Below are 24131 nucleotides of genomic sequence, written 5' to 3' on the forward strand. Positions count from 1 at the left end.
ATGAAGATAACATCCTTAATCAACTTACATGTAATTAAATTAAATGTTGGAGAATATGCATTCTCCAGCTTCCCCTCAGAAGCTGGTTGCTCAGGTCTGACGTTGAGGGGCAAAAAAATATTCTCAATGGATTAGCAGTTATCACTACAGGCAAGCAGCTTTAGCACTAACTGGTCCTACAGCCATGCTGGTAACCCCTGAAGCAAGCCATAGAATCATAGAATAGTTTAGGTTAGAAGAGACCTCAAGGATCATTGAGCTCCCTGCCACAGGCAGAGTTGCCAGCTGCTAGATTAACTGCTAGATCAGATTGCCCAGGGCCCCATCCAAACAGGGTTTAAGCACCTCCAAGAATGAGTAGCATCCACAACCTCTCTGGGCAACCTGTTTCAGCACCTCATCACTCACTCAGAAAATAAATTTCCCCAGCATCTAATCTAAATCTCTTTTCCTCTATTTTAAAATGATTCCCCCTTGTCCTATCACTTTCTATCCGTGTAAAAAGTTGATTTCCCTCTTGTTTATAAACTCCCTTTAAAAATGGAAGGCCATAGGCCCCACAGCCTTCTCTTCTCCAGGCTGAACAAGTCCAGTTCCTTCATCCTGTCTTTATAGGAGAGGTGTTCTAGCACTTAGATCCTTTTCATAGCCCTCCTCTGGGCCCTCTTCAAAAATTCTACATCTTTCCTGTGCCGGGGGCCCCAGACTTGGATGCCTGCTGGACTCCAACTGGGTCCTCACTAATGCAGAATAGAGGGGTACAGTCCCTTCCTTCTCCCTGCTGGCCTCCCTCCTCTCCTGATGGAACCCAGGATACCGCTGGCCTTCTGGGCTGCAAGCGTATCCTGTTGGCTCATGTGAAGTTTTTTATCAACCAGGAACCCTGAGTCCTTCTTAGCAACGCTACTCTCAAGGAGTTCTCCCAGTCTGTATAATGTCTGGGATTGCCTCAAGTGCAAAACCTTGCACTTTGCTTTCTTGAACCTCATTAGGCTCACAAGGGCCCACCTTTTGAGTTTATCAAAGTCCCTCTGGCTGGCATCCCTTCCTTCTGCTGTACCAACTGCTCTGCCTTGGTCAGCAAGACCCCGGGCCTTCTTGTGAGGCCAGCCAGCTAGGACAGCGTGCCTTGTCAGATATGACCTGGAGTGCATCTGCTCTCTGGGCTAAAATGGCAATGGGAATCCCTATACTGAAGGATCACCAGCCCAGCCCTGGCATTGGCTTTTGCCAAGACACAGGATTTTCTCTAGTTTGTTTGCTTGCTTGCTGCAAATTAGTAAGTATGTGATAATTTACATAAGTCTTTGAATACAAACAGATCTCACTGCTACTGGTGAAATGGAAAAATGAGCTTATCAAGTTTTCCTGATTTTCTGGGCAAAACCTCATCCACCAGAGGGTTTGGTTTTATACAGCACCATATTGTTGAGATACTACATTTATCTTTATTAATTGAACCTCTGAAGCTCTTTTGTCTACTCCTCCCTTAGAGAAAGCAAGACTTACAAAAACAAGTGTAATAAATTCCACAACCACTTCCTCCATTTGCTAACATCTTTTAAAAAATTGCTTTCTTCTCAGCTAAGGAAGCAATTCTAAATTGATGCTTTTACAGTTCAGTGTTTTCAAACACCTCCAACGAACTGGGAGATCTGAAACTGCTATACCTCAAGAAAGCTTTGCTTCCAGAAGATCACAACTTATGCAGTTTCCAAGAATTAGCAACCCACAGGATGCTAACCCTAGTGCTCAAACCAGAGCCACTTAAAATCACTAGACTCATCAGGAACGGCTAGAGCATCTTGTTGGCATCCCTTCTTGCATCAGAGTTAAATTTTATTAAAGGATATTAAAACAATTTTGTCATGCTTTCCTTTGTTACTGTAGGTCCTTGCAGGAAGGGTCTGTAACTTGTCTGGATCAGAGGAAAGATCTCTACAGAATAGCTGGCTGGGACCTTATGATCACTTGCTTACTCTTTCCTTCTAGGATGTGAAAGGACTGTCACCTTTTTTGATGCTTCTTTCTTTCCAAGTCTTACTTCTCAACTTACAGTGCAGGCTGTCTAGGATTCTAACAAAAATGGTCAACTGGTAGTTTCAACAATGGTGTCTTCATATACTACAAATACTTTTATCCTTTGTTGTCCTATTAATAAGAACTAGCCAGATGGACATTTCCCTGTCTTGTTCTCTTGGGTAGGTTACATCTAATTAAATGCAATTCCCTCCCTCTACTCCTACTGCACACTTTATGTACCATCCAGATGTCAGCACTGGTAATTTCAGCAAAAGTGCACCAAGATTTGGATAAAAGTTGCTGTTCCTTTTTTTTTTTTTTTTTTTTTTTTTTCCTTTTTCCCCAGAGGAGGCAGGGAGCCAGTTTCAACTGAGCAAAATAAAATTAAACGTAGATCAGCCTTTTCTGTCTCAGAAGCATGTGCTATTGTGTATAACGTATGTTCTCTGCTTCAGAAAGGAAATGAAAGAATGAACTTATACTACTGATGAAATAAAGATATCAAAGTATTACTTGCCCCAGCTGATACATGCACTTTGAATATAATTACTATTTAATATCTTTGTTTCCTGCAAACCAGGGAAAAAAGCTTACCCCTTCTCCCAGTTCCCTCTTCTTGTAAATAAGTTGATACAGGATATTCTAGATTTGCAGTTTCTACTTGACTTTCCTCTCGAATTTATTCACTTATTTGCAAAATGAGGTAGTCAACAAAATGAAGCTATTTAAAATCCTAAATGAATAAGTGTTACAAAAATAATGATTAGTATACTAGACTGACTTCCACAAAACATATGTTATACTCTGAAATTTATTTATCTAAATATAGATGTATTGATACAGATAAACAGGCATAATTGCCTGCTTCTTTTTTAATGGCTTGAAGCAGAGTGCTAAATCTGAACTTTTTTTGAAGTCTATTCAGCAGTGCTGTGCTGCCCCCTTCCTGGTTACTGATTTCAGGTCCCCATCTCCTTTCATACACTTTGTGCAGCTGTTATGACCAGCTGCAACAACCTAGATAAAGTCTCAATTCCTCTGTGACAATGGGAAATAAATAACAGCCAACGGTCACCCATGAGGGGAAGAAATGGAAGACTGCAGAGGAAGTGCTGGTCGGGGTTAAAAGCACCATTGCAAGTACAAACTCAAAAGACCACACTGAGAACGTTTCTAGTTCTCCATCAGTGGGGACATATGCTCTGCAATACCAGCCTCCAACTTGAGCTTGGAATGCATGTCAGACCATTCCTTCCAGCTCTAGCTGTCTCATGGGTCAGCACTAGCATGAGCCCCAGTACTCTCTTGGCCTGCTCAGCCTCAGCCTCCCCTCCTCATGCACCTACCAACCCAAGAGCCAAGCATCACCTCAGCCTGGGGCTCTCAGCACTACCATGAGTGATGTAGGAGTGCCAGGCTCCAGCCCTCACTCTGCTTCCTAATGGACTTGCGCTGTTGCTAGCTGTCTCTTGAATGGGACAAGACAAAGACAGCCAGTCACCCAGTAATGCTTTGCCATCTGCTTATTCCTCAGGCTGTCTAAGATTCTTCAGAAGGCCAAATCTCTCCATGCTGTGTTTCACAGAGCGACTCAGGTGGCTTAGCCAGATAAATAACTGAGTTATTATCTTTATGAAGTCAAGATCTTTTTGTAATAAATGCACCTTGCAGCTTGATTTATAGCAAAATCCTCCTCCTCTTACTTCCCTGATGAGACCTACTTAAGTCAGTGAGACTAGTCATGATGATAATTAAGATTTTAGTACAACTCCGGTTAGTGAGTAGAATGTAGCTCTGAAGTAATGAATCTACCAGCTCCAGTCTGATATTCAAAAGGTATTGATGATTTAGGTATTATTCTTAATGTCCTCTGAGAAAAGTGCTTTTTCATTAAGGCTGAAACTCTGTATAGAACACAATTCTTATAAATTACAGAAATGCTCTTGGAAGGGAAAAGTTAAAGTTCAGATAGCATAGCGTAGAAACCTGTAAACTGATACTCAACCCCCCCTACATTAAAATGCAAAGATTTGCATGACTGTGTTTAAAAATGACAGGAGACAGGAATGGGAGCTTCTAAGCAAGACAGACTAAAATTTTTAAGAGTGAAATGCCTGAAAATAGCCTCCTGAATGCATAGTTAGGCATCTATATAGAGGCTGCTTGATTTTCAGTTGTTCTGATCACCCAGAGCTCCCATTAGCTTCAGGAGCAACTGTGGATACTCAGCCGTTCTAGAAATCAAGCCACCTTTATTCAAGGGTCTAAATATGGATGTCTGTGCCCAAGTTTGGGGGAAAAAATAAAAAAAATAAAAAAATTAAAAAAAAAAGGTTTTTTTGCTACCAAGATTTTATAAAAGAAAGAAATAACCAAGTTTCATTTTATCAGGTTACACTGCTTGAAACCGAATCAACATAACAATTAATAGTGCAACATATCCTACCAAAGATCTAGTCAGAGGTGAATGGAAAGCTGTTCCAAGATCTGTAGCTCTTAATTAGCAATATGAAACATTCTTTAGATACTTCATTTCTCAGCCTGCACAGTGCTACCAGGACACCCAAATCTTCTTCATAGTATTTCAGTGTTGCCATTAATAAGCTTTTCAGGCTGGGCTGAGGAAGACTTTGCAAGATTAACTTTGCAAATCTGTAAGTATTAACTATTTAACTGTTTCATTTTTTTCCACTTTTTGATCAAGTACAACCAGCAGACTTGAACATATTTTTAAATGCTGTAATATATGAAAAAGAGAGAATTACGCCTTTAATTCTATCGAACGCACTCAGTGGTCAGAAGACTTCTGAATGCTGCTTTTTTAAAGGCTTCTTTTATAAAAATAATCCTGAGTTGATTCTGTGTTTAAGCCATTGCCAGGTCGTGTTGAAGTGCATAAGAGCCAGTCACGTGGTGGAAAATCTGCAAGAAAAGAAGAATATTCGTGATGGAGTTATATATGACTGTAAATTTCAAAGTATCCTGAAAGTCACAAATTAAAGGCATGTCACAAGAAGATGATGGATATTTATTTGTGTATGTGTGTGTTCATAAAATATGATGCAGCATGCCTTCATATACTTGTTTATCGGATTTGAACTAAGAGCTCTTGCTGCCTTGCTTGGAAAGAAAAAGAAAAAAGACTTCTGTTGCTTTCAAAAACAGACAAGTAAAAGACAATGATTTTCTCCCATTGTAATCTTGGTTTGATGACTGCAGTATTATTTCTAATATTCAAAGGATTCAAAACTGCTTATGCTTTTATATGGCTCTTCACTGCCTCAGGGCTGAGTGTTTCCCTGTTTTCTGTGTTTTGCTCTTATACATATCTGTTTTTGTGAATATAACAGCTGATACATTTTATCTCACATAGTTTTAGATGACACAGAATAGCAGAGCTTTGGTCATAACTGTGGTCTTTGTGCAATCCCTGGCAGATAAAAAGGTGCCACTGTTAAGAAACCAGAACAAACTATCACATACTCTAGCTGTCGTGTAAGAGCCAGCAATGATAGCAGTGGCAAAAAAAATAAGCTCACCATGCTTTGTCATAACAAGAGACATGATTTTAGGTCAAGTGAGAGGCAGAAACAGCCTGGCAGTGAAGCAAGACTGCATTACTCTCACTGCAAGAGGGAACCAGGGGTTTTCAAATGTCATCAATATTCACCTGATATCTTTGAGCTGTTAAGACTTTTCTTATAACATGTTAGTACTTCAGTTGCTAGGAAAGATGGGCAAGAGAACAGTTTCATGTTTTTCTCTCATTCAGTCCCCCAACACAGCAGATATTCTCTCACAGAACAAGAACTATGAAACTGTTCTTTTTTGTTAGAGCTAATATCACCTCATCTCTTGGGCTTAAAGGGAGTAAAGTTAAAGGGAGGGCTTAATGGGAGTAAAGTTGAGCACCCCTAATGTTTTAGTCCTTCCTATGACACTCTGTCACTTCAACTACGCTGTGTCCTTTGAGTTAGGTCCCCCACTCCAGTGAGGCAGGTCACAGGCAAACAGTTCTTCCTACTGGAAACTACGCGTTGCCACTGTATCTCATACACTGTTTGTCTGCCAGGAAACATAGTGTTCTGCCTGCACAAAAAATGAAATCAATTAGACTTTGTAATAGGCAATTGCTTTTTCTTCCCCAGGAAATAATCAATACATAAGAAATTCTCTATCAGCAGTACAATTTGTAGAATGACAGGACTTTTTCTACAATATGGAAATACATTGACGCAAAGGGTCTGTAATGTTTCCTGATGGCTATCTGAACTGGCAGCAGATAGAAATGCAGGGGAGTGCACTGCTGAGTGTTAGCAAAAGACTGCATGTGTACAAATGAAGCTCCTTTGCTTACTGCACTGTGAGTCTGGCCCAGGGAATTGTCAGATGTTTGGGATACCCAAGTCCCAGAGGTCTGTAATGACAGGCCAAATTTAAACTAATACTGTTTTAGAAGTGAACTTGTTAATAATGCATGTTCTATTATCTCTTAAACAACACCAAAAAGCAAATTCTGCAAAAACAGTAAGCCAGTACATTTAGAAAGATAATTGCTTCTCTCTAAAAATCTGAAAACTATTAACAACTAACCTGTTTCTCAATGTCTTCCAACAAACTACTCGCACCAAGGCGAAAGAGCTCTGGTTTCAGCCATTCCACTCCCAGTTCCTCTTTTACCAGCATAAGCCAAGTAATAGCTTCTTTTGCTGTCCGAATGCCACCAGCAGGCTTAAATCCAACCTATATATATAAAAAAATTGCAATATTTCATTATAGCTCCAAAAGAACAATCAGCATTTGTTGACTTGCTGTCTAAATCTGCCTGTGGTGTATATAAAAAACTCTGTTCTGGTAAATATCTGATTGTAAGCAGTGTTTGGTCTGGACTAGTGCTGCAAGTCATCCATCAGGCCTCAGTCTTCACACTGAAAGACAAATTTTTTGTTGTGAGTGAAAGCAAGTGAGGGAGCAATACTTTTATACTTGTGCACTTTCTCAGGAGCTGAGTTTGACTGAAATTTGCCCGCAACACATTAGGTCAAGAGATTTGGGCAGGACCAGGGCTATTTGCAAATCAGAGAATTATAGAATGGCTTGGGTTGGAAGGGACCTTAAAGCTCATCCAGTTCAACATCCCCATCATGGGCATGATTCTACCCAGCAGCTCAGGCTGCCCAGGCCCTATTCAACTTGGCCTTGAACACCTCCAGGGATGGGGCACACACAGTTTCTCCGGGCAGCATTTGCCAGTGCCTCACCACACTTCCACTGAAAAATTTTCCTCTGACATCTAATCTAAATCTCTCCTCCTTTAGTTTAAAATCATCCCTCCATCCTATCACTTTCTACCCATGTGAAAAGTTGATTTCCCTCCTGCCTTATGAGCTCCCTTTAAGTACTGGAAAGGTGCAGTGAGGTCTCCCAAGAGCGTTCTCTTCTCCAGGATGAAGAAGACCAGCTTTTTTAGGAGAGCTGTCTTTATAGGAGAGGTGCTCCAACCCTCTGACCATTTAGTGGCCCTCCTCAGGACCTGCTCCTAAAATCCCACTTCTTTCTTGAGCTGGGAGCCCCAGACCAGGACACAGTACTTCCAATGTGGCTTCTCAAGGGCAGAGTAGAGGACAATGATCACCTTCCTTGCCCTGCATGACATGCCTCTTTTGACACAGACCAGGATACTGTTGGCTTTCTGGGCTGCAAAAGCCCACTGCCAGCTCAATATCAAATACTGCTCATGTTGCAATCTTATAAAAAAAAAATAATCAGCAAGTATAAATGCAATTATGTAATGTCAAACATGCCGAAATAAGGCACGCAGTGCAGCTGACTTGTGTGAAGAGCAATAGGAGGCAGTTGTATTTTTTAAAAATCCTAAGTGTCAGAGTAATACATAATTGGGTTGTAAATTCAAACTTATTTCGAACTTTTTCACTAAAATTTACTAAATGAAGACTAAATTAGGTCTCTCTACAAGAAATGGATTTTTTTTTTCTGTTCTACAGGAACTGTAAAACTTCCCTTCCACCAGATACTGGATATGCTTTCAGACACTTGATGAGAGATGTGTCATACTTGGTTAGGTGAACTGCCATGTCTATTAGGACATGACAGGAAAAACCTATCTTTAAGGCAAAGCATGCTTTGAATCTCATGATCCCATGAGCCAGCACAGAGACAACCTACTGCACACCCTTCTAGTTATGTGCCATTTACACATATCTCATTCTAAGACAGCATTTGTAAAGCAGAGCTATCAAAATCCTGGTCAGAAAGTTTGTCGCATGCATTACATCAGTTGTTGGCCAGCTGCAGATTTTTAAAATACTAGAAGAATAAGTAGAATTAAGAAAAAGCTTATCTGCATTAAAGACGAAAATCTGAACAACATGTACAGTAACACATAGCGATGCTTTCTACATTTCCTTCTGCCATCCATCTTTATCTTGGTTAGTCCTTCTCTTCAGCCTCCTTGTGAAAGAATTATCATTCTGATTTCTGTATATACTTTCCTGAAAACTCACTGCCTTGATTGGTTTCTCTGTACCTTATGGTTATGACAATAGAATCTAAAATTATCTGTCATTTTAAATAAATTCGGTAATTTTAATAGTGATTTCAGGACAAACAAACAAAATAAATCCTTCTTTTAACACTGAAGTATTGTGATAACAGCATATTTCCAATAAGATTATAAAGAACAACAACAGGAAAAGCTTGATAAATCCAAATACAAGGACTATATTTTTGTGGATGGATGGATGCATGCGTAAGTGTATGCATACATCTGTTAACATTAGATTTCCAAAAGGAATTTAAAGCACATCAACTGGAAAAGCATGCTCTAGACAATAAATTAAAATACTGGGACTGTGTTTTCCCTAAGGAAGAGAAATCCTAATCAAATTCAAATTTAGATTTCTTCCTAGAAATACTACAGCTCTTTCTAAGATAACCTGTGGTAAAAACAAGTAAAATACTGTTAATAAATAAGATAACTAAAAACGCTATGCAAAATTCCTTTCCCTTTTAGCAAATTCTGAAAGCTCTTTGCAAAAAAAAAAAAAACAAAAAAACCCCCAAAAATTGACAAAGGAAAGTCTGTCCCCTCCCCCATTTACTGCACATCTGACTGCCATAAAGACACGAAAAGGAAAGGGGGAGGGCATTTAATTCGAAAGCGGTATAAAGTCCAGCTACCACTTCCCTGCTGTTTCACAGCATTTCATTATTTTGCTTAATAAGTTCATCTCCTCAAGAATTTTCTCTTCACCTTATATTATTAAAAGTAATAAGTTTTTCTGGATTGGGGGTTTTCCCAACAGAAAAACCAATTTATGTATGTCCTTCAATAATGACAGGAAAAGATTATTTCCCATTATACTGCACACTTTTCATATCACCACCACAGCTTATCATTCAATAAATGTTACTCTGCAACTTGTTCCTATCCTCGAAGAAGTTTAATTTCTGTATTAACCTGTTTTTCCCAGCCAACGCCTTGCTAGAAAGGATCCCTACAGCAGCAAAATTAGTTTGTTAAAGAAACCATTTAGAAATCTCTTGTCGCTGATAATATTGTCTTCAGTTAATAAAAGCACACAAAGTCAGTTTACATCTAATTCTGACATACACAGACATAAGCACTCATTCTGAATAACACATTTTATACCATGAATACATTCTTTTAAAGCAAAAGGTGAATTCAACATTTGTATCCAATTATATGTACAAAGCTGTGCTGACGCCTAGCCTTTGCCACATGGCTCCTGCAAGCGGCACCTGTGTGGAGGCGAGTCACCTGGCCCAAGAGATCTGCCTCCAGTTGGCAGCAATGATGCTTCTGCAAAAGCAAGACTATGAGAGAGGCCAGAGCTGTTGCGTGGCAGGCAGAGATGCAGACTGGGGAAGAGAGGAGTGAAAGCAGCCCAGGGATCCATACCAGCCTCATCCAGACAACAACAGAGAGTAGAAGGACACATGTAGTCTGTTGTGATGAGCTCCTCAAGCTCCAACAGCCCCTGAAGCCATCTCAGCCTCTGTCCCACTGATCATCCCATGTCTCAGTATCACATCATCTGCTGATAGGAATGAAGCTTAAGTTGGAAAGAATAGAAAGGTGGCCCAGAACTGAGGAGAGAGTCTTAGCTAAATGACACCTCCCTCCCTGAGGCCACAGGTAAGGGAAAAGCCCAATGCTGAGTACATGCAGCAGATCTGGGTGGTGACGTATTGGAACAGGTTGCCCAGATATGTTGTGGATGTCCCATCTGTAGAGGCATTCAAGGCCAGGCTTGATGTGGCTCTGGGCAGCCTGAGCTAGTGGTTGGCGACCCTGCCCACAGCTGGGGGATTGAAACTAGATGATCTTTGACGTCTTTTTCAACCCAGGCCATTCTATGATTCTATGATCTAAGAAGAAGCTCTGATTGTCTGCAGATATAGGAAATGGAAGGTGGCATAAGCCTTTCTGAATAACCTCCTCCTGTCTCTGCTCTAGCGACAGAATAGATGCACAGACAGTTCATAGACTCCTCTCTACTCCTCACCTCCCCACCCTCCCTTGACAGTGACTTGACTATCAGATAAAGGGTGCAATGTTCTCCCAGCCTGTCTTGCTTTCCCTCCATCTCAAACAAAAGGATCCAATTGGATCCTCTTGTTGCCTTTGAAAGCTCCTCCAGCAAGGAAGAAATGAGCAGAATTTACTCTTTGGGTTGTCGTAGCTAAGTCAGAAAATAGTTGTGTTCTCTGGATGAACTCTTGGTGGCTATATTATGGGAGTATGCCAATCACTGTCAGCTTGAGATCTGCCCCATCCTTGAGATGACCATTTAAATATCTTATATGGTAAAACAAAACTCAAAACTAAATGCGTCATGCGATGTACCAAAATTGCATGAGGTTTTAGGGAATTAACTGACAGTTACTCAAGAGAGGAAAGGCAAAAGTGTGTTTTGGTTTTGGATTTTTTCTCTGTTTAAATTACTAGTAAACAGAAAGAGGCATACAACAGAGAAATCCCATTGCCCACTACCTATTGCTCTATAATCATGGAAGCTAATATATGCAGATTTACATATACTGTATTTTGAAAATTTTACAGTCTTACAATCTTCTGAGTAAACCTGTTTGGTTCATTTTCAGAAGGGTCACGAGAATTACCTTAAAGCCGGTTTGCCAGTAGAATTCTTTAATGGCTCGCATCATGACTACTCCGACCGGAAGAGTCGCATTTTCCACTTCCTTTCCTGTAGATGTCTTTATAAAATCAGAACCTGAAAGGAAGTAAAGATCTTTATGGTGGTTTTAGAATGAGAACCACTGTGCATATGTGCACTTCACACCCTCCAAGGATGTCCTCATCCTTCGCAGCAATTACAAAGCATCCCTTTTACACATCCCTGTTGTCCATGTTAAAGTCCATGTTAACTTTGCACCTGCAAAGACTAAAGCAGGAAGGTGAGATACCCATCTGGTTTCAGAACAACTCAGACATCCCAGGGGCTAAATGAATACCTCAGATCTTAATTCTCTGCTCTAGAAATCACATGAACTATCCTTTCAATAAACTCCAGTATATTACAAGGGCTGCTCCAAAACTAATGCCTATTTTACTAAATTGACTCACAACATCAGAAACTGATGTTGGTGGTATGGCAGTAGAGGTTGAACCTTACCACCAATATTCTATTACATTTTGTTTCCGTCTGATAGATGGCAACAGAGGGGCAATCTAACAGAATGGTATCTGATACAGAAGTGCATATGAAGGAAAGATGTGTCACTGAATTCCTCCATGTGGAAAAAATGCCGGCCATTGACACTCATCGATGCTTGCTGAAATTTTATGGAAACCAAGCAGCAGATGTGAGCAGTGGGAGGTGCCAAGTTGTGGACAGCCGCGCTAAGCTGTCACACCACGAAATGAAGAACACCTCTATCAGCTCGTCTGTATGCAAATCTGTAGGTTACAACTGCAGACTATGTTATTTATGTGTACGATTCAGCTTCAATGCACTGGAAACGATGGTGGCAATGTTGGAATATTGCAAAGTTTGCACCAGGTGGGTCTCAGGAATGCTCAGCGAGGAAGAGAAAGATCACCATATTAAGGTTTGTCAAGACCTACTGAACCAATGCAAGGCTGAAGGTGATCACATCATTGCTGGTGATGAGAAGTGCTGTCATTACTATGAACCAGTGTCAAACTGTCAGTCCATGGAGTAGCCGCACTGAATTCCCCATCAAAGAAAAGCAAGATGCAACGTTCAGCAGATAAAGTGATGTGCACCATCTTCTGGGACAGAAAAAGGGTAATCATTCTGGATTTCCTGGAACTTAGACAGATCGTCAATTCTGACCGCTATACCGTGATGCTGACTAAGCTGAAGGCTCAAACTTCCAGAGTCAGGCCAGAGAATAAGATAACTTTACTCCTGAAACATGATAACACCAGGCCTAGAACTGGTTTGAAGACTGAGGAGCACATAGCCAGCCTTGGCTGGACTGTCCTACCACACTTGCTGTATAGTCCAGATTTGGCGCTCTGTGACATTCATCTTCTCAGGTTGATGATAAAGATGGGCCATTTTCCTAGCAACAATATCATCACAGTAGCTGTGAAACAGTGGGTCACCTCTGCTGGTGCAAATTTTTATGAGCACAGAATGCAGACTCTTGTTAATTGGTGGCAAAAATGCATAGCGAATGGTAGTGACTAAGAGTGCCAAGTAGCTGAGAATCTGCTGTACTGAATAGTGTTATTGTGCTCTTTGTGTCTGTTGTAGCTTCCACGGAAATAAATAGGAGGCATTATTTTTGGACCAACTTACATATATGTTTCTGAATGGACATATATATGTGTGCTACATGTGTTACATATATGTAAAAGGAAGATAGCAGATTAACAAAAAAAAAAAAAAGCCAATGATTTTCTCTGAACAAATTTTGCATATAAATCAATATTTTAATATTTCCACAAAGATCTTTCAGAATAGAAACAATTTTCATCAAGTTTTTAATACAACTTTTCATCAATTTGATCTCAGATTTGACAGTCTAATACAATATTTCAAATAGCTGTTTAAAGTGATAACAAAAAAATCCCGTGTGTGTTTAATGAAGCCAGCTGTATAATACCGTAAACAGCGAAACAACTCCTTTCTTATGCGCTTTGTAATTGTAACATTGCAAATTACTACATTTAATGCCATGGTCTGATATAATGCAGTAACAATATAAAAAGAAATGTGTTATTTAAAGAGGGAGAGTTAACCTTGACTCATTGTTTATTTCACGTTTTCTCACTTTTACACAACTTTCCTCACCGTCTGTTCTGAATACTTATGTAGTTTTCTTGTACCTTCCTGCTGTTCTGGGTGGGCTTAAAACAAATTCAGCAGTGCAGTATTACAAAAAGCTAAGAAATGAGCAAAAAGAATTGCTTTGCAGTGTCTGATCCTTCACTGACACAATGCAGTGACAAAAGTTCTTTAATTGCAATAGAGCATACTTCACCCCTGGGAACCTACTTCTTCTTAGAAAAGGTGTACTGTGGGATCATTCATTATCAAAAGTAATCGTGAGGAGAAGAGGGCTAATTCAAACATAGCGTAGCAGTGCATCATCCACTTAAGTCAACTGGAACTGCATCTGCTTCCACTTCAGATTTGGTTTAGTCCATTTTGTCTCTTTTTTGAATGATGAAGCCTCTATGACATCCCCTAGAGTAAGAAAGGGAACTTTCATTGCTGGCTCAAAGTAAGGAGATGCCTTGACTACATTCTGACAGTATGCTGTAATATGCTCCAGATACCTGTCTTTCTGATGCAGGTTGGCATGCAGCTAGGTTTCAACCTGCTGGGAAGTTGAGACAAAACCATGCATGCTTCAGTGTCCTGCAATTTAAACGTAATCAAACTTCATCACTAACATTGCCTCCTATAAATCTGCGTTTGTTTTTATCTGCAGTTTTCCTGCCCAGGCAGTCAGTGGTGCTTAAGCTGCACCATGCTACAGCATTACCCATTCAAAACTGAAGTGACTACTCAGGGAACAAGTTCTAACTGCAAAGAAGTTGCAATACGAAAAAGAGGCAACTAGAAGTTGATTGAGTCTTACAGGGAACTGAGCACGTATGAGAAATAGTTGAGTTATATATTTCAGAGCTATCCTCTGTCAGAGAGACAGTATGGACATCCGATAGTCACATTAAAACAAATAGTGGAAGTGAAACTTTAACAGTGCCAAATTATACTTTTAATTTCCCTTTTGAAATGCAGCACTTAAAGTTCTTCATTGCAGTACTTTTCATTTTTTCTAGTATAAGGTAAGTCAAAGCTTTTATAAGTCTTATAATTACAAGTCTCTATGGTACAGTTTCATTAAAAACTTTCATTAAACAACAGCTGCCCTTGTATATGGTCTTCTAATCAATTTGGTCAAACAGAATGACTTCTAATCAGCTGTTGATAAAAATAGAAGATGAAATTTTAATTCTAATAGATTAACCACAAACTCAAGATAGTCTTCAGAATTCATCTAGCTCTATTCTCCAGTGGATTTAACGACTATTCAGCAACTCATTACTAAATAGAACAAGATGAACATTTTCCAGTTCATTAAAGAAATGTACTATGTATTTTTGCATTGTCCTCATGATTCGTTACAGGGAGTCTTAATTACAAGATAATGGATAATGGTTATTAAATGCAGACTCCAGTAATGAAGCTCTATTCATTTGCGAGCCTCAGAGACTGCAAAGAGGGGAAAATAAAATTACTAGCTTCAAAAGATTAACGGATCAAATTATTATTCAATTTTGAAAATCTCATTCAGACTTCACAGAAACAAGAAGAGATTAAAAACTAGTATTAGTACAAAAGTAGTGCATTTATATATTTATTTTTAAATAATATCTTAAGGCTATTACCAGAATAATCAGCTTTCGATGTGATTATTAGACAAACATAGAGCCAATTTAGTAGCATCCTCTACCAAAGAAAACAATATATTTTTATTTCCTGAACAAATTCTATTCATGATACAAGAGCTTCCATGCAGGACTCCAGGCAGCCTCTCACAGAATTCAGAAGATGCATACTACCAAAGCACTCTGCAACGTGTTATTAAAGTGGAGATTTCAGTAATGAAAAGGGGGATTTAAAAATCAACCGCTGCCATAAAAAGCACCTCATTAAGTAGAATTTATGCCAGCCTTGTAATAACAGAAGTGTTTCATCAATTCTATTTCTTATTCATGTTTTCAAAAACAAGTCTAAGGAATGAAGTTCAGTAGGAGTTTCATCTGGAAACTTAGGTGATGATTTAGAATCCCAAATTTATCACCCATCTTCCCATCTTCCTATGAATATATACATATCCAGGCTGATGTTAAATTACCCCCCAGGTCACTTGTTGCTTTCCCCTTCATTTGGGTAGGTTACACAGACTTACAAAATGAGTTTTTCCAGATAGACTTGTAGGCTCAGTGAGCCTGGAAGAGGGAATATTTTCACTCTTTTTAGCACTGCAACTGCAAAAGTACATTTGCCTTTCAGTGAGTCAGGCACAATTCACTGAATCAGTGAAGAGTGCAGATATCAAATCTCCTATGCAACACAGCACATCAGATGCCTGTTTTGGCTGGGCTTGCTGTGAACCCAGGAACAGCACCAAGGCCCAAGCAAGCAAAAACTTCATCACCTCAATTTAAATGGAGACAGAAATTAGTATAAACCACAAGGAACGTGACCAGTGCAGTCTATACAGAGAAACTGAGTTCTCTACACAGTTGAGAGCCAGGCCACTTGAGCCGTGATCACTGTGCCCTGTGACACTAGCTAGAATATTTCCAGATATTAAAACTCTGTTCCTCTGCTCTCTCACCCTACACACACACCTCAGCTACTGTAGGTCACTGAAGACCATTTAAACCAAGACAGCTGGATTTGCACATGCTGAAAGTAGTGGCTTAAGTATCTCGAACCCACACCTAGAGGTTAAGATGAAGCCCACTGTTTATCCCACATACTCATTAAGCCTTAAGCACCTGAGTGTAGGGAAAGACTTGCCCAAGTCAAGCAATTGGCAGGGCAAGAATTCAATGTCCTGTTCTCCTGAAGGTCAGAATTGAGCTGGCCATCCTACTGCTATCCCATCCATCATATCAGAACATCACAAAGCTTCCCTGTCCCATGCAAAAATGAAGCAGAGCGTGAGAACCAAATAATGCCACTTAGCTGACAGCATCCAAGAAACATATTATGGTTCCATAATTAAGCAATAAGCAATAATAAGCAGTATGGCAATTGAGGTGTAATCACAACCTTTTGGTTGCAAAGTGCTTCAAATGCCCTTTGGGAACGATTATAACTACAGAGTCTTACTTGTTGCCTTACTCTTAAAAAAGAACGAAGTTGCATCTGGCAGTTTTAAACAATAGTTCAGAGACATATGCTTGCAGAGGGACAATTATGCCACATTACCTCGTACGTACTTCTAGTGAGTAGAAATGTATCTGGTTGCTGCAACTTGGCTATAACAAAATGTGGCAACATGGGGTAACTCCCTTACAGGACTTCTTAGTCTGGTGGCACAGTCACGCTGTTGAGGAGACAAGTGTAAGCCTCTGCCGTTTGCGCTGACAAGGCAGTAGTAATAATATCACTACCAAATATGTATAGAGTTCCACGAGCAAGACATCTTTTTATTTTAGAGTACCTAAAAAAGAGGATCTTAAGATCAAACCTCTGAAAATGAGAGGCCAGGCTAACATGAGCGGCTAATTCTTATTAGCTGAGACATCACATTAGTCCACTGACACATCCTTATTCTACTGCAGTTGCAAGATAAAATATATTTCCCTATAGTTTAATTTTGCCATTTAAGAGAACAGAATACACATCTGTGACAACATGCTTCAGCAGTAGCTCACTGAGCTGCTTCAGCTCCATCACACATGGCTACTGTGTCAGATCACTTGTTCAGGTACCTATGCATCTTTTCAGAGTCTGCAGCTATGTTACCATTTTTGAAATTGCTGGCTTACAATTTGGTATTTTGTGAACTAAACTTTGCAATTCTTTTCTGAAAAGCGCCTGCATGAAGCAAAAAATGAATCAGAACATGGGGCTCCATGTTTAATGTCTGTTTACAAATAAGACAACCTTTCTAATGACCTACCCTATCATCTCAGTTGGTTTTCAAGACTAGAAACGGATGCTTCCTTTCCTGTACACCATCTCTGGTAACGGGCAATCTGCAGGCCAAATAGTGCCCTTAGGAACAATTATGTACACACATGAAGGGACAAATTATTAAGTCCATACTTATGCAAAATTCCCTGTAGGTGATCTCTGAAGGAATTCAGCATTGCTGAATTATGTATAGCTTGCTAATGCATTATTATAGTATCTACCACAGGTCTCCATAGGATACTATTACTTAATTAGTATTAGATTCTTGTGTGTTCATTTAAAATGTGTTTAGAAGGTTCAAAAAAACGATCCATACCACTTACTTTAGTTCTGCTACAAGGCATTGGCTGCTGCTATTTTTAGAGCATTTCTTTCAAACCAAACCCTACTTGTGCATAGTAAAAGAGAAAAGAAATAATGGACGTACTATGACCTCAGTGACCACAGCTGGGATCCCCATCAGTGGTGACACTTGGTTTTAGGCTTCAAGCCACACTAAAGCACAGGAAAAAAACACATGTTCCCAGTCCCCTCCCACAGTACCAAGCAGAAGCAGTGTTAGGATGTGTATGAGTGCAGGAGCAGTACAGGCAGTTATGTGCCTCTGCAGTAATCCTCCCTTGTCCTCTCCAATGAAAAGCAGCAGGATACACTCCCAAGAGCAATGAGTGGGACCACAAAGAAGATTAAGGAATCCCTGTATCATTATCTATTTGTTAAATGTTGCGCTACTTCCCTGAGATTTTTTATGTTATTTATTCAAAAATGCGTACCATGCATTACACTCAAGGGCATTACAGTATACAACCTATATTAACCTTATTTCTTTTTGCAGATGGCAATACTAAAACTGGGTAAGCAGTCTGCCTAATGACACATGACAAGCCAAAGGTAGAACGAATAAATAAACCAATGCATTCCAACACCTAATGGTAATCATACAATAATCACTAAGAAAAAATGTACCTTTCCTCTCAGCTTATCTAGTCCAAGTGCTGTTTATTTCTGAGTTAACAGCGCGGAGAGAGGTGGGCCCATGCCAACCTCATAAAGTTCAACCAGGCCAAGTGCAAGGTCCTGTATCTGGGTCAGGGCAATCTCAAGATACAGGTTGAGTGGAAAATGGCTTGAGAACAGTGCTGAAGAGAAGGATTTGGGGGTGTCGGTTGATGAGAGATTCAACATGAGCCAGCAATGTGTGCCTGCAGCCCAGAAGGCCAACCGTATCCTGGGTTGCATCAAGAGAAGCGTGACCACCAGGTTGAAGGAGGGGATTCTGCTCCTCTACTCTGCTCTCATGAGACCCCACCTGGAGTACTGGGTCCAGTTCTGCATCCCCCAACACAAGAAGGACATGGAGCTGTTGGAGTGGGTCCAGAGGAGGGACACAAAGAAGATCAGAGGGCTGGAGCACCTCCCCTATGGGGACAGGTTGAGATCTGGGGCCCTTCAGCCTGGAGAAGAGAAGCTCTGAGGAGACCTTAGAGCAGTCTTCCAGTACTTGAAAAGGGCCTACAAGAAAGCTGATACCTTTTTATAAGGGTAGTGACAGGATGAGGGGAAATGGTTTTAAAATGGAAGAGGGTAGATTTAGACTAGATATTTGGAAGAAATTTTTTACTGCGAAGGTGGTGATACACAAGGACAGGCTGACCAGTGAGGCTGCGAATGCCCTTTCCCTGGAGGCATTCAAGGCCAGGCTGGATGGGGCTTTGAGCAACCTGGTCTAGAGGTAGGTGTCCCTTCCTACAGCATGGGGCTTGGAACTAGATGATCATAAAGATCTCTTCCAACCCAAACCATTCTATGATCTTTCACAGACTAATGTGTAGAACACGGTTTGCTACCAGTTTGAGCAAGACACAAAACACAGGAGACATCAGTACAAATCTCTCTGCTCTAACATGAGAACATGGGTTCTGCTTGCCTCTGTGCACCCACGCAAAAGGTAAGACTGATGCATGGTGTTCGCTCAGCTGACTAGATCCACGCTATCTCCTCAGCACAACACCCGTGACAAAACAGGAGGCAGGCAGCCATGGCACTTTTATGCAGTGAAGAGAAGAGTGGATGGGGCCAAAAGAGTAGCAGTACAATTATTTTAAGAGAGGGATGTTCCATCAGCTACCAAAGTACTTGAAGAGTAGAAGAACCATAAATAACCCAAAATAATTCCAGAATAAAATAGTTTGCAAACTGCACTGTAGAGCTGGCAACAGTACAGTGTTACTGTTGAGTGTAGCTGTAGCACTGCATAAAATCTAGAGGCAGTGCTCTGCAGCATGCTTGGAGGAGAGCCCACAGCAGCAGAGCCGCTCCCAATTGTTGCCACTGCCATCTTCACTGTTACGCAGAGGCTTCCCTCAAAAAGGAAGTCACACCTTCAGCACTCCCTTCCCACTCCTTGCTGCAAAGATAGCAAAGGATGAATTCTGCATAAAAGAACTAAAGGTTATAACAACACATAGTCTTTGTACAGGAATGTGGATCTGGACATGGACTAGGAGGAGAAAGTGACCTTTTCCTGCTTTGGCAGTGTTACTGTCACACAAACAGCACCTACAAGTATGCTGGGTTTCTGAGAAGGAACCACTACATACCTTCTTATCACTTTACAAGTTGTTGCAAAAACAAGTTGCTGCTTTATCAAACAACATAAAGGCTGGTCTCTCCTTTCAGATTAGAGGCAGGCATTCAGATTCTGAACTGAGCTCTGTGCTCTCACTGAGCTGAGTGAGAAAAGAAAATGTGGAAGAACCTAGATGTTATTTGAAAATTTCACCCATCAATCTTAACTTAAAAACATTGAATTGCATTGCATGATTTACTTGCTCACACTTTAAATAATCTAGGCAATGATAAACCATCCTAAACTGTGATATAATTAAACCAGCAATGTTCTAGGCATCTATTGGCATTCCTGGCTTTGGATCAATACATCTTAGTCTCTCAAAATGTTGTCTAGTACATGACATTTTACAAACTGTGGCTAAAGCCCTGATATATCTACCACTAATAGCACTAGCACTTGGAAGGAAATAATAAATATCCATGACTGCTTGGAATCATAGCACTACATGGCATTTCACATACCATCTTGTAGCAACCAGATTTAGCTTTGTACTATTTAATGTTGATATCAACTCAGAAATAAATATGTTAACATTAAAACTCAGGTATGCTTACATACTATCTATTAGCCTGTAACAAAATTACTCACACTGAAAGAGCAACTTAAAATCCATTTGGAGATACTCCATACTGAACAATGTAACTAGAAAATTAGTCTGCTTTATTAAGATTGGAAGGTGCTATGAATTTAAAAGATTAAAAGAAAAGACACTTAATAGAGACAAAATCATTACACTTCAATGTCACTCTGAGTGTTTTTCAACACTTTGTAGCAAAAGCAGTTTAAGATTCTGTTCTGACTCCAACCCAGAGGAAGGCGCGATTGATTTTTGAAATTTAAAAGTCATGTCTTAATGCCACAGTCAGAACCTGCTCAGCATCCATCCTCTTTGTTATGCAGAAGACAAATATCCAGCATCGGCTGCTCAGCCATTTTGACCCTACGCAGAAGAAGGCAGCTGGCACAGGCAGAGGCTTTTCCAGCACTTCTGCGTTGGGGAGATTTTCATTGTCAAAGAAATTTCCCAAGAGCCAATGTCCTAACTTTGCCTAAAAAATATTAAGTGACAGATCTCACCCGACCCCAGTCATTAATGTCTTTGTTTCTTCCTGTCTTGAAGAAATCAGATGGCAGTTATAGGCTTGCATAGCAAGTTCAACCATCTCCCTCCAGTAATCATGTGATTATGTGGAAAATGCGAAAGCACTTGGTTTAATTTTTATGACACTCGAAAATCTTCAATACAATCAACTTATGAACAAGTAGACTCTGCCATGGGTGTAGGCACTGTACACTCTTCTTTTAATGCAACGAGTACCAGAAGAGAAACACCCTGGAAAGACTTAGTTATAAATAAGGTAGTGTATTTCAAGGCAGAATTGTCAAAATGACAAAAACCATCAGTTGTTTCTTCTTTTTTTATAAGATAATTTAATAATATATACATTTAATTATAAGAAGCTCACTCACAGCTCCTCCTTCCCAGCAAGTCTGCCTCTCAGTTTGCTTCCTTTTTTCCCAACTTGATAATTTGATATCTGGCAAAGCTGCAAAAAACCTGCAAGTGTGGGCTGCAGGGTGGAGTGTTTTCACTACTGTCAGGAGGGTTATTTCAGAAGGTTTCTAGCTCTTCAGGTGGCCTGAATACCAAAAAAACTTGCTGCCCAAACAACAACAAAAAAACCAACCAAAAGCTCTGACTGTGCAGCCACACTCCAAGCAGGCAGCACTTCTCAGCTGGAAGTCAGGGAAAGACACACTCCTGTGTTTTTTTTAGGAAATCTTTTTTTTCCCCCTCAGCTGTATTATTAATGATGCTTACATGGCAAAACTAACAATTTTATTTCAAAGGGATACTTTATGAAGGCATGTTGCTGATTTTTCTGGCATAACAATCTATAAAGAATTAGTTAAAAAAAGGAAGGAAATCAAAAGAACTCTTAAGCACCATCAGCAACTCATAAGGAGGTATTTAACATGCTGGGACGTTGTTTCCTCCCTTCCACTTGTCCTAATCTGGTCAGAGATTGCAAACACGGTAAGCACTGCAAACCAAAAGTACCAAAAATCTGATCAAACAACTGCCTGGCTTCTGTTTAAATGTAACTGATATGGAAATACATATTTGGTTAACACACTGGCAAAATGAAGATGATATTCTGATCTTCGAATCTAGACGTTATTACTTTTTTTAAACCAAAGCTAAAACCACATCATTTTGAATACTGGCAATTCAGTCTTATTGAAATATTGGGAATGAAAGAAGTTGTGTATCAAATTCTCTTTGTGCTAGATATACATATCTTCACTGGTATTAGTGGAGAGTTATTAAATGCCACTATTCATTGTGAGTGCATTTCATGTATTTCTTACAAAAAATTATCTACCTAAAGTTCATATCCTTGCATGGAATAATACTTCAGAGCCTTACTTCGATAGCAATGGCTTCTTCAACCACACTTACACATTCTGTAACAGAAGAGGTTAAATAGAGAATTATCCCTGGCTTGCCACTTGGCAAAATGCAGCACTGGTGACAGTATTAATGTCACACAGGGAAGCACAACCACCTTGTTATGCCTTTCCTTCTGAAATGTTAAGCTCTTGGCACAATAGAAAAAGCTGTCCATACTGTCTCCCCACTTGAGTTTGGTCCTAAGCATGCAAAGTTTACACAAAACGCAGCAGTGAACAAAGGTACCCAAGGCTGCACCCTAAAGGAACAGATACAATTATGTGACAGATCCCAATCCAGTAAACTCAAAGCCCTGCAGGATCAACACTTTTAGCAATGACTTCTAACAGTGCCTAAATTGGCATTTATACTTTTTGTAGTGATTCATGATTACTCTGTCAAGAGTGAGATCAAGACACATACTTTGTTTCCATACTCAGTCTAAAAAAAAAACTATAAAAGTTTAAATCCTCTGTGCTTTCTTTTATTATTAGTAGCAGGTGATTCTAATTGAGTAAAAGCTGACCGTATCATAAGACTGTCACCTATCTTTTCTCCTTGCCATCTCAATAAAGATGTACACACTTCCATAAAGCTGTCATTTTTCCAAGTCACTGAATCACAACTGAAGTCACAAGGAACCATGAGTTTAGCACTTCTCTACATCAAAGCACAAACATACACACCTGTTAAGTATTTACACTGAAAAACATTGTCTGAAGCTCAGTACAGTAGTGTTGCACGTGCTTTGTCTAACAACTAAACAAAATATCTCTTTGATAGCCATCTTCTGTAGAGTGCTTTAAAGCTCCCAAACGTTATCCGAAAGTAAAAATCAATTGTCTCCATTTAATTAGCTATCTCTTCTGACTCTGTGATCAAAATGACTGAGTTAAACAAAATGGTTACTAGTAACAGGAGGCTGTAGTTAACCGGAAAGCTAAGATGGGTGTGTACATGTGGAGATCAGAAGAAAAGGATGCTGCTGCATGCTGTTTGCTTCTTTGGTGTGAATTTATTAAGGGGAGTGAAAGTGTAAGATGAGAAGAACTAGCAAGAATTTTAAAAGGATTAAATTCTCAGGAACCAGCTATGTCAAAGAAAAATGGAACACGGATTCAGCCCTAAAAAGATAAAATTATTCAACAATTTATTAAAATAGTTCATCATCGTAATTAAAATCCAAGTGCCTACAAAAAAAAGTTGCACAAGAAAGGTAATTATTTATGAGGAGACTTTTAAAAGCCATTTGTTGTGAATTTAGCAGAGAATCAGTCTAAAAGAGCTGGTAATAAAAAGAAGTTATTTGTTTATTCATAAAACTTATTTTGGTCTAGCATACCGCTAAGAAACCCTAACATCTGCTCAATGGCAGCTGTAAGTAACATTAGGAACACTCAGTCAATTTATATGCTTCTTTTTTATTAAAAAATAAACAGGTCTTTTTAAATTATTCACTAGTATATTTAGATAAAATTCTGTGCTGTAGCAATGCACATTTTGTGGAGAGGCGTCTGCAAGCTTTGTATGATCATGATGATCTAAACCTTTCTACGTTTCACTGACTACTTTAGTCTTTATGTGATGTCCCACCTAATTTAGCAAATGAAAATGCAGAAAACCTAGAAGCTGAACCAGAATCACAGCTATGAATAATACAGAACGCATCACTGATGCCTCAAATGCTCCATCTCCTTCTAACTTGCATGCATTCTAGTCTTATCTTCCCTCTGCTTTCCACCATTTAAAACTTACTCTCAGACAGTTGCAGCCTCTCTCTCGTTTATGCCTTTCATGCAACAGACCTTAGACAATAACCTCA

At 39.7% G+C, this 24131-nt stretch overlaps 1 protein-coding gene across 1 annotated transcript in view; it reads right to left on the reverse strand.

Annotated features, from left to right (window-relative positions):
* Nucleotides 1–4887: 4887 nt before the first annotated feature.
* Nucleotides 4888–24131, reverse strand: part of DERA (deoxyribose-phosphate aldolase) — a gene marked incomplete at both ends in the record, with an annotated part of 52185 nt that continues 32941 nt past the window's right edge. Inside the window, 3 exons of the mRNA XM_079542735.1 lie at nt 4888–4944; nt 6616–6765; nt 11188–11300. Coding sequence (XP_079398861.1) covers nt 4888–4944; nt 6616–6765; nt 11188–11300 — 320 coding nt within the window. The remainder of the gene's footprint in view (nt 4945–6615; nt 6766–11187; nt 11301–24131) is intronic.

This window comes from Tetrao urogallus, assembly GCF_951394365.1.
Source record: "Tetrao urogallus genome assembly, chromosome: 1".
In the NCBI taxonomy this organism is placed as follows: domain Eukaryota; kingdom Metazoa; phylum Chordata; class Aves; order Galliformes; family Phasianidae; genus Tetrao; species Tetrao urogallus.